At 57.5% G+C, this 10227-nt stretch overlaps 4 protein-coding genes across 4 annotated transcripts; all 4 read right to left on the bottom strand.

The window, feature by feature from the left end:
- Positions 1–296: 296 nt before the first annotated feature.
- CTAM01_08375 (fungal specific transcription factor domain-containing protein) lies at positions 297–3483 on the bottom strand (the record flags this gene model as incomplete). The annotated part of the gene is made up of 7 exons (XM_060524395.1): positions 297–1407; positions 1485–1655; positions 1721–2352; positions 2413–2483; positions 2631–2997; positions 3212–3276; positions 3348–3483. 7 exons carry the CDS (start codon positions 3481–3483, stop codon positions 297–299), a joined length of 2553 nt encoding a protein of 850 aa, XP_060380908.1.
- Positions 3484–4395: 912 nt separating this feature from the next.
- Positions 4396–5851, bottom strand: CTAM01_08374 (FAD dependent oxidoreductase superfamily protein; the record flags this gene model as incomplete). Its single annotated transcript, XM_060524394.1, has 2 exons — positions 4396–5247; positions 5309–5851. The coding sequence occupies 2 exons, from the start codon at positions 5849–5851 to the stop codon at positions 4396–4398; spliced, it is 1395 nt and encodes a 464-aa protein (XP_060380907.1).
- Positions 5852–6570: 719 nt separating this feature from the next.
- On the bottom strand, positions 6571–7305 carry CTAM01_08373 (catalytic activity protein; the record flags this gene model as incomplete). The annotated part of the gene is made up of 1 exon (XM_060524393.1): positions 6571–7305. The coding sequence occupies one exon, from the start codon at positions 7303–7305 to the stop codon at positions 6571–6573; it is 735 nt and encodes a 244-aa protein (XP_060380906.1).
- Positions 7306–8312: 1007 nt separating this feature from the next.
- On the bottom strand, positions 8313–10079 carry CTAM01_08372 (4-aminobutyrate aminotransferase; the record flags this gene model as incomplete). Its single annotated transcript, XM_060524392.1, has 7 exons — positions 8313–8359; positions 8426–8651; positions 8705–8786; positions 8842–8995; positions 9053–9747; positions 9844–9879; positions 9940–10079. The coding sequence occupies 7 exons, from the start codon at positions 10077–10079 to the stop codon at positions 8313–8315; spliced, it is 1380 nt and encodes a 459-aa protein (XP_060380905.1).
- Between the last annotated feature and the right edge of the window lie 148 nt (positions 10080–10227).

Genomic DNA, 10227 nt, shown 5'->3' with positions numbered 1-10227 from the left:
CACCGATTAGGCTGTTCGTGGACTTCAACCACTCCACCACCCAGCCAGTTTTGACCTGACCCCCAAAGGGGCGCCTGCTGGCTGGTGACAGGAATGGACTTGAGGGGGGGTATAACGGGTTCTTACGGAAGGTACGGGAAGGTATGACCTTGTGGAAGGTATGACCGATGTAAAGATATCTTCACATCCAAGTAGGTAAACAGAGACAAGCAAACGCCATATTCTGCCGGCCGTGAAGTAGGCAATGTCTCAATCGACTGGCTCCTTTTTCTTTCAAAGTTTCCTCCATCCTGAACTCAAAGACCCATCCAATTCCCGTTTACACTTCCGCCCATACCTTCAAAACCCGGCACGTATCCGTTCCCGAACATGGCCGAGAACTCGTCGAGCGCAGGCGGCATAGGCGATAGACTCCCATCGAGCCCGAAAAACGGCATCGCCGGCGGCAATGACGCCGTGCCCTGCCTCCCCGCGCCGGGAGGAACATGTCCTCCTCCGCCACTAGAGTGCCCGTGTCCTCCACCACGCCATATGCCCGCAGGATGCGGCGGAATCGGTAGCCCCGCGCCATCAAGTCCGTCCCTCTCGCTTCTCGCATCACCACCCTGGCCGTGGCCCTGCGCAGGCGTATCCGTCTTCCACAACATCTCCCACTTTTTAAACCTCGCATAATCAGATTCCTTCACCCCGGATGCGCCACCACCAGCGCCGGCCCCGCCACCATTACTCTCGTCCGCCATATCCAGCCTCGAAATCGCGCGCTCAAAAGCCTCGATGAGAGACATTTCCGATTTCGCCGACTCCCCACCCGCCGACATCTCCCTCAGCATCGCCATGCCTTCTCTGAGAGCGTCGCGGAGGCGGTCCGTCTTCTTCTGGAGGCACTGCGTGATGATGACGAGCAGGGCGGCGCGGCACGAGGAGAATTCCGTGTACGAGGCGCGGGCGAGGCCGACTGTGTTGCGGAGGAGGCGGCAGGTCTCTACGACGAGGAGGGCGGCGTCGACGCAGTCTGCTACGAGGACGGCGCGCGGGTGTGTTGTCTTGCTGGTTGAGCTGCTTGTCGTGGCGCGGCCGGCACCGGCACCACCGGAGGAGGGACCGCCGCCGCCTGCGACTACGGTGACGGCGACGGAGTCCGCGGGGGATCCGGAGGAGCTTGCTGTGCTGCCGCGGTGGGCCGATTCGCGGGGGAAGATGAAGGGGCGGCCGGCGAACATGCGGACGAGGCAGTATTCTAGCCTCAGGTGCATTGTCGGGCGGAAGACGGCGGGGCCGGTGGTCGGGTCCTTGATAAAGGTTGGTTCTGGGAGGCTGTTCCACCAGTTGTGGAGTTGGGCCTTCATCTCGACGAGCTTGGCCATGCCTTCTGGGATTTCGTTCTTTTCAAAAGTTTTGAAGAGGGATCTTGTGAGGTGAATGTTAGTGAGATGAGGGAGAACAAGGAGGTGCAAAGAAGAGAGCGGAGACAGGGGGCGACTGACATTTGGTGAGCTATTCTGCTGAGGGCGTTGTTGAGCTGGAGGGTTGCTAGCATGTGTGCCGTATTTGGCGGCGCTGAACCGGGCCAGATTTCTGGCCTGTCGACTGGGAGTTCGGCGTCGACGTCGCTTGCTGCGATGGATACTGGCCGGCCGTGGAATATGCCGATTCGCCTGGGAGATGAAGTCAATATGTGAGAAGGAATAAGTGGCTCGTGACAAAAGTGAAGTGTACTCACTTTTCCGTTGTGTAGGCCGTCCACCAAACACGGTTCCTCGTTTCACGAATGACAGGGTCAATGGCGGCCCCGGGATGCTTCCGGTGCATACCATTCTGGATTGCGAGCTTGACCGCCAGGTTCAAGTAAACGTACGACAGCCCCGAGGCGTCGAGTGGTAACGTATAGAGGCCGATGAGCAAACACGCCTGAACGCTCTCCAGCGACGATATGGTAATCACGTCGGGGACCAGCCGGCACGCCTGCTGATAGAACATTATGCCGATGGTGTCCTCCGAAAAGGGGCTCGAGTCGGCGGCGGCGCTGGGTGGGCCGCCCCTCTCGTTCCGGGAGTCGAGGTAGGCGTACTGCGTACCGATGGCGAAGATGATGAGGATCATGCAGACGGTGCCGACGTCGCGGCGCGTCAGGGAGGCCGAGTTCTCGTAGACGAGGTCGAGCCTGTCCATGAGCCAGTGACGCTCGACGTAAAAATAGCTCGTCTCGGCATGATTGAAGAAGGCCTGGACGAGGAAGTCTGCGACGTAGCGGGGCGGGAGGGAGGAGAGGGAGGCTACTGTGTTGGAGGGGGACTGGAGTTCTTCTGGGCGGTAGTATTCTTTGAACTGTGTCTTTGGACCATCCGGGGCGTCCTATGAGAAGGGGGGTCAGCGATGCCGACTTGGTTGAGGTGAAAGGGCGTGCATGCTTACGTTTACACACTGTTCGATCCATTGCTTTATCCGCATGGAGAAGTTCCAGTGTGAGAACTCGCCGGAGTAATCTGCTCGGAGGTCAACATGGCGGTCTACGGGGAGAGGTCCTTCGGGATGCTAGAGCCGAGCCTGTTGAGGGTCCGGGGAAGAGGGAAGGGTAGAGCAGGGGGAAGGGAGGAGAAGGGGAAAGGGAAGAGAGATAGGGCCCGCCTTACGTGTGATGTTGTTCTCCAGAGGCTGAACCGTTATCTCGTCAACCTTGAAAGAGTCGGAGCTCTGCGATTGCACCTCTGCCTCGGCGCCGACGTCCGGCTCCATGGCGACATCCGCTCCACCGCCAGCACCAGCACCGCCGCCGGCCCCGGTCACCGCGCCCTCCGGGCCGGTGCGCGGTCGTCCAGCAGGCGACTTCATCTTCTCCACGGACTCGGCCAAGGTCTTTAGAGTCTCGGCGTCAAGGGTGCTCTTGCCGGTGTAGTGCGCCAGGAGCCGCTCCATGTAGGACATTCTCTGGCTCAACTGAGCGTCTTCATGATGTTGCGAGTGGCGGGGTCTATCATTATTATACCCGCCGATATGGCCCTTTTGTCAGCCAGATGTTTTACATTGGTGCAAAGAACCCAAGGGAAAGAAAAGCATGAGATATCGCATTGAGGAATCTTATAACAGTGCTACGTTTGGGGAAGGACATGGGTATAGAGAAGTAAGAGGTCTATAGGTTCTCACCTTGTCGAGTTTTCCGATCCGGGCTCATCTCTCGTCGTGGGCGTGAGGAACTCGCACTGCCGGCGCAGACGGGTGCACCGGCGGCAAGGGACTCCTCCGTCGCATTTTTCCTTGAGTCGCCGACATCCGTCACAGCTTGGTCGCGTCAGCATGAGGGAGGTTCCCGCACATCAATTGGACCGAGTAACTAGTATTGAAAATGTGACTGGACAGGAACGTGGGAGGAAAAACAAAACAAAAGAAATGGGCTTCATCATACGCTCGAACTGCCCTCTTCCGCTCCTTATCCGCTACGCGACGCTGCTTATGTCGTTGCAGGCGCAAGCCGTCCTCGGGATCCATTTACAACTTCTTCTTGGAGTCGCAATAGCCGATAAGGGGACCGTAGTAGATAGCGAGAGAGGGCGGCAGCAGCGGACTGTGCCGATCAACAGGGCCAGGCGAGGACCCGGGCCGGTGGTGGAGGACTCTCTCTGTCTATGTTTGTCCCTCTGTGTCTCTGGCTTGGTCTTTTTTGTGTGTAGGGAGGTTCGTCTAGGCTCTCCGCGGAAAGTGTTTCCCAAGTGACCCCCCCGTAACGAAGGAAGCCCGTGTTCAGAAAGGAAGGTCTGGTTCCTGTCTCTCAATGCCCTTGCAAATTCCTCGGAATTGGGAGTGGGCAAGGTATGCGGGTGGATAAAGGGATGAGTGAGTGAGTGAATGAGAGTGGTTGTTCCGAGTTTGTGTGTGAGGGGAGCTAAGATAGGCCTGCTGGCGCTGACTCTCCGGCTGCGTCTACTACCTGAGTCCTTCGCGCGCCCCATTTCCCAGAAGGCCAGAAGGGGAGGGGGTCGGGGAGGCAGAAGTTCGGCGAAACCTCCAGCGCCGCGGTCGGCGGCGGGGTCGGAGGGGAGCGGACCCGCTGTTTTTTTGGTGACCAAGACGCGGGGAAGCCGGCTATATCCTGGTCGGAGCCGAAATGTTGCATGGAGCACAAACCCAGGAACCCAGATTCTGGAGTTGCCTTGACTCGTGGTGCGGCATCTGACTGTGTTCTAGACTCGTTCACTTTAGAAGACTCCAATTCAAACTATAGGTAGACAGTCGATGTTGAGTGATGCATTCGCTGACATAGAGAAAGCTCTTACGAGGGGGAAAAGCAAGGAACAAGAGGTTTCTCGAGCTCGAGGATTCGAGGTTGTATTATTGTACAGAGTAGACCAGTCTCTTATTGACTTATCGTCATATTAGTTAGAGTCGTGGCCCGTATCCCCTTCAAAGCTTCGCCTTCACATCATCCTCCCACAAAGACTTGAGTCCGTCCTCGAGCGGGCTATCGATCCTCTCGATCCTCGCCCTCGACGTCTCCATGATCCTCGGCAGCCCCGTGCTCTCAAATGAAGCCCCATCGCGAATCATGGCCGCCACGCCTTTACTCGAGAGCAGAATCTCCGGCATGCCGTGACCAGAAAACCCGGCAATGATGTACTGCCCCGGCTTCCCAGGCACACCACCCAGGTGCGGCATGAAATCGGAGCTGTACCCCATGATGCCCGTCCACACCCTCTCCGTCGTCGCGCCGCTCTCCTCCCACCCGCGGAAGTGCCTCTGCATGTACCCGTCAAAGTACGGCGACGCGCCCTTCACTAGCTCGTCGTCCCGGACGTTGTCGAACCACTCGCCGCGCTTATGCCAAAACATCTGCCGCGCGCCGCCGACGACGATGCTCCCGTCCGCCCGGGGGATGAGGTAGTCGTTGTTTCGCGCGTCGAAGCGGATGCCGTACGTGTTGACCAGGTGCGGGCTGTTGGGGCCCCCCGGGGTGGTGATGCGGCTGCAGAGGCCGCGGACGGGGACTATGCGGTCTTCGTATTGCGGGAGGACTTGAGCTGTGTAGCCGTTTGTGGCTACGACGACTGTGCCGGCGCTGATGGCGCCGCGCGGGGTCTGGATTGTCCAGCGGCCGGCGGCGTCGGGCGTTGATGAGATCGATGTTACTGGCGTGTTGGCTTGCAGGTTCAACCCCTTTTTGAGGAGGCGGTCTAGTAGCTGGTGGACCATTTTTGCTGGCCATAGATGTGCTGCTGTGAAAGAGAAGGCGCATTGAGCGCCCTTGACTCCTGAGACCTGTGTTTGGATGATTAGTCTATATCTCTCATCATCGATGTTGGGGGGGGAATAGACTTACCCTTTCAGCATCCTTCTTTGGAGTGAAAGCAACATCCTTCATATTCACGACCCCCGCCTTCACTAATTCCCGATACGCAGCCTCAGTCTCCTTGGCATGCTCCGGATCAAGATACACATCCACCGCCCTTGTCAAGTGAAAGTCGCAATCCAAGCCCTCGCTCTCCACGAGCTCCTTGACGGCATACACATTCGAGGCTTCAAACGCAGCCAACTTGGCCGCCTGCTCGGGACCAAAGAGCTTGGTGTACTTTGGCACCTGGAAATACGTGTCGGGCTTGACGTGCCCGCCGTTGCGACCCGAAGCGCCGGAACACACCTTCCTGGCCTCGAGGATGGTGATGGACGGCGGGGATGGGTTGTCCTTGAGGATGTGGTAGGCCGTGGCGACGCCCGCGAAGCCGGCGCCGACGATGACGATGTCGCTCGCGGCGGGGAGGTCCTGGGTGGTGCGGTGGTCGTCGAGGGGGCGGGGGGCGGCGTTCCAGAAGGAGGGGACGGGGTTGGAGACCGGGGTCCGGTTTGTCGGCTTTGGTACGGGCATGGCTTGGGGTGTGACGGGATGAGAGGTGGGCTTGGCAGGCTTCTTTCGGGCTTCCCTTTTTCACAATAGGAGGGGCAAAGGTTCACTGGGCAGGCTAGAAGTGAAGTCCGAGCTGATAAGCAATATGTGTGGACTTTCTATATACCAATGTTGGGGAAGACAAGCGCCTCTTTGGGCTGGTACTACTATCAACGTACGAACCGGCACGTTTCAATGAACCAACGTGCCGTTGAAGCTCAATTGAAGCTGATAAGAAGCACTGGAGGCCGGAAAACCGAGATAAGATGCATCGGGCATGGGACTCATACCCACCGATATCTTTCTGGTTCTAGCTCCGGATCACGGGTGGATGTCAGTGCTTCTTGGAGGGGTTTATGACGGAAAACACGGCGAGTGTCCGAGACCGGAGGCCGAGCCGGCGGCGGGGGAGGACGGGACCGGCAATTTGCCGGGTCCTCTCTTTTTCTCTCTAAGGTGTGATAAGCAAATGACAGACGCCCAGTGACATTTGAGAAAAGATATCCACAGCGAATCAGCTTCAACCTACAACCCGAGAACGATATCTTTCTTCACAGTAGAAAACAATGCGTGAAGATTGGTCATTTTGTTCATTATTCCGGGGGAGTCTACCGCTTAGAAAAGCGAGACCGAGGACTAAACACCCCCAATGATCTTTCCCCCATCACACGGATAAGGATCCCCCCTCCCCATCACGCCGTTTACGCCGCGGCCGCCCCCTCCGAAGCGGCTATAATCTTCCGCGCCATGTCAGGCAACTCGGTCGCCATGACATCCATCTCCCCAAACAAATCCGTACACGGCTCCCCCTCGTACACGGCGCACCACGCCCCCTTGAACCCGCACCCCTTGGCCGCCGACGCATCCCACATGTGCGCCGCCGCGAACCACGCCTCCTCCCCGCCAAAGCTCTCCAGCACGGGCTTGTACGCCCTGGGGTCCGGCTTGCCGATGCCGTCCGCGTCGCAGCTCTTGAGGTTCTCCGCGGGCATGTCGATGCCCGCCTTGGCAAAGTACCCGCCCACGCGCTTCGCGTCGCCCGCCGTGAAGGCCCAGACTGTGAAGCCGGCTTCTCGCAGCAGCGTGAAGCACTCCTTTGTGCCGGGCCGGGCCTCGAGCTCGAGGAAGCGGTCCATGATGTAGGCTACGTCGTCGTCGGTGGCGAGTTTGCGCGGTTCCGGGACGCCGGCTTGGAAGAGCATGCGGTAGAAGAGGCTGCGGAAGATGTCGTAGAAGCGGCGGTAGCGGCCTTGGATGGAGAGGTAGGTGTACTCGCGCTCGGCGGCCTCGATCCAGGCGAAGCTGAGGAGGGCGGGCTTGATGTTGTGTTGTGCGAGTTTGGGGCCGAGACGGGTTTCGATGGCGCGGGGGATGGCGTCGTAGGACATGCAGGTGCCTACGATGTCGAAGACGACGTGTTTCCTTGGTGATGACATGTTTGTGTGTGTGTGTGTGTGTGTGTGTGTGTGTGAAGGGGAGAGTTCACAAGGTGATTTTGATTAAGTGTGTGAAGAACTTCTTTTTGGGTAAGGTAAGTTTATGTGATTGCGAACCTGGTCTTGAAGGTTTATATGAGACCATCACGAACTTTTCAGCCATTGAAAATAGACCATTATCAAGAAAAAAAAAGTGATAGATAGCCTCATCACCGGTGCGCATCATCGCCCTATCTCGGCGCCTGGGCCCGCGGGGATGAGCGGGGTACGGTGTACCACCGCACGTGTCATGCCGCGACGATCCTTGTTACCCCAGCCGGCTGCTCTGGCGGATCCGACGAACCGGTTGCGTATCACTCGACGGGGCGACCAGTCCCGAGAGGGGGATGCCCCGAAAATAGAGACCGCAGGTATTTCCCGGTTCTTGCATGATAAGCTACCGGCCGCCAGCCGCGCTACCCGTTGGTTCCGCCCGGTAGTCAGTATCCCCTTCCCGACTAAGACTGTGCGGTGCGGTGGTTGGTTTGCCCGACTGGCCGTCTATCAGACAAAGATCATGGGGGTGGTCCTGAATGGGTACGCTGAAATTGTGTGTTTTACTCGTCGATGTGGATCGCGACTCAAAGGTCGTTGGAAGCTTGATCTCAGGAAGTTTTGTCATGTTACCCGAGTCAGCCATCCATACCAATATGAAAGTCGAAACTATTGGTGATGGCTTTGACTTGACAGCTGTTTGCCAATAGGAAAACATGTGCCAGCCACTCGATGTACCAATCAAGTTCCCTCATTTCGTTTGAGAGTTCACTACGAGAAGGTTGAGGAGATATGTTCCGTTTTCAAGGCCATCATCGGCTCTGTCATTATGGTATCAAAAAGAAAAAGATCTCCCTAAACTGTGATCCCCACCTTGGGTCTACCGTCGGAGCTGTAAATCCATGCTATGCTAAATCCGCCAAATTTTTGATTTCTTTTCCCGTCCATGCCATGCTTTCGTGACAAAATGTTGTTTACAATGAAGAAAAGGTCTTCTCAAATGCAGAGATCAAAATGGGCACTGTAGAGATGTATGTTAGACTCCTGGTCGTATAAGATAAGGTGAGTGTTTCTTCAAGAGACTTACCATGTGCCTCCTCAAAGATGAGCATGGGGCGGAGACGGATGGTCTCCTTGCCGCAAGCGCCAATGTTGACGCCGAGGCGCTTCATCGAGCCCGTGACGGCCGCCGCGCTCTGGGTGTCGAAGGCGACGTAGGTGCCCTGGCCCTTGCCGCGGAGGTTCATGACGTGATCGGGGTACTTTTGGGCGAGCTTCTCCATCTCGGCGTAGAGAACTTCACCAACGCGAGCCTGTGACACGTGTGAGTTTGTAAGTCATGATGAGTCTGGAATGGTTCACTTACGGTCTGCTCCACGAGCTTCTTCTCGCGGATCTCGTCAATGACTGCCTTGCAGACGATGACGCGGGCGGCATCACCCATCCAGCTATAGGTTCGTTAGCGACAATTGAAGAGATGGAAGAAAATTTGGATGAACATACGTGTTGAACTGGCGGTAGGCCTTGTCGGGGACCAGCATGCGGTCGCCAAAGTAGTAGCCGGCAGTCTGTGCCTTCTTGGAGAAGGTGACGATATCGGGAGGGGAGGTGAGGTTCCAGTGAGCGTGGCCCCAGAACTTGCCAGTAGCGCCGAAGCCTGATCAACACATGAGTACGACTGCATAAACTTTTCATGTCAAGGAGAGCCACTCACCAGTCTGGACCTCATCAACAATCATGACAACAGCATGCTTCTGCGTAATGTCGCGCAGACCTTGGAAAAAGGCAGGGGAAGCGTGGTTATCACCGCCCTCGGACTGGATAGGCTCAACGATAACAGCAGCAACGGGGCAGTGCCAGCTCTGGATCAGCTCCTCCACCTCCTGCAGGCAGCGCTTCTCCTCGGCCTCGTTCTCGGCCGCGTACTTGTCCAGGGGGTACTTGAGCGCCGGGAACGAAGCCTGGGGCCAGTTGAACGAGGGGATATCGAGCTTGTGCACGGCCTTGCTGCGCGTGGTGGACAAGCTGCCGAAGCCGCGTCCGTGGAAGGAGTTCTTGAAGCTCATGATGGCCAGCTCGGGGGAACCGGGGGTGGTGTTGTGCAGGCACGAGTGGATCTCCTCGTGGGACCACTCGGCCTCGCCGCGCTCGCGGCGGCGGTAGAGCATGAAGGCGGCCTTGTAGGCCAGCTCGTTGGCCTCGGAGCCGGACTGGGCGGTGAAGATGTGGTTGAGTCCCTCCGGGGCGGCCTTCATGAGGCCGTTCTGGAGGAGGTCGTGCCAGGCGCCCGAGGGGAAGTTGCCGATGGCGGGTCTGTTGACGAGGGCGGAGATCATCTCGGGGGACTTGGCGGCCTCGATGAGGGTGGGGTTGTTGTAGCCTACCGGGATGGAGGCGATCTGGGAGTAACTGTTTTGAGAACCGGGGGAGATTAGCGAGATGCGGGTCGATTGTGGTGTGCCCGGCGAGGTGATCGGCGGCTGCGGCTCCGGGGAGTGGACTTACACATCGAGGTACTTGTTGCCGTCAACGTCGACGATGCTACAAAGCACCTGTTGTTAGCACGAGGTTCTACCAAGACAGCCGGTGGTTGCTGCGTACTAGTTTCCGGAACTCTTGTCGTAGTCGACGACGAAGTGAACGGCGCGGGCGTCAAAGAAGGTATCGAGCTTCTTTGCGCTGGCCTTGGAGATAGGTCCAGGGACCTCCGTAGTGACCGAGTGCTCAATGACAGCGGGCATCTTGAAGGTCTGGTCTTGATCTGAGCAACTGAGCTGTGGTGATCTTGTAAACGAGTCTTGGAGAAGGTGCGATACAGTGTAAGGTGTATGTATATCTGTTTTTTTTTAAGAGACTCTTGAAGCTTGCTTGATACAAAAACCCATCGTC

The sequence above is a fragment of the Colletotrichum tamarilloi genome (genome assembly GCF_030869305.1).
Source record: "Colletotrichum tamarilloi strain Tom-12 chromosome Unknown Scaffold_29.1, whole genome shotgun sequence".
NCBI lineage: Eukaryota > Fungi > Ascomycota > Sordariomycetes > Glomerellales > Glomerellaceae > Colletotrichum > Colletotrichum tamarilloi.
This window is presented reverse-complemented; position numbering and strand designations above follow the sequence as displayed.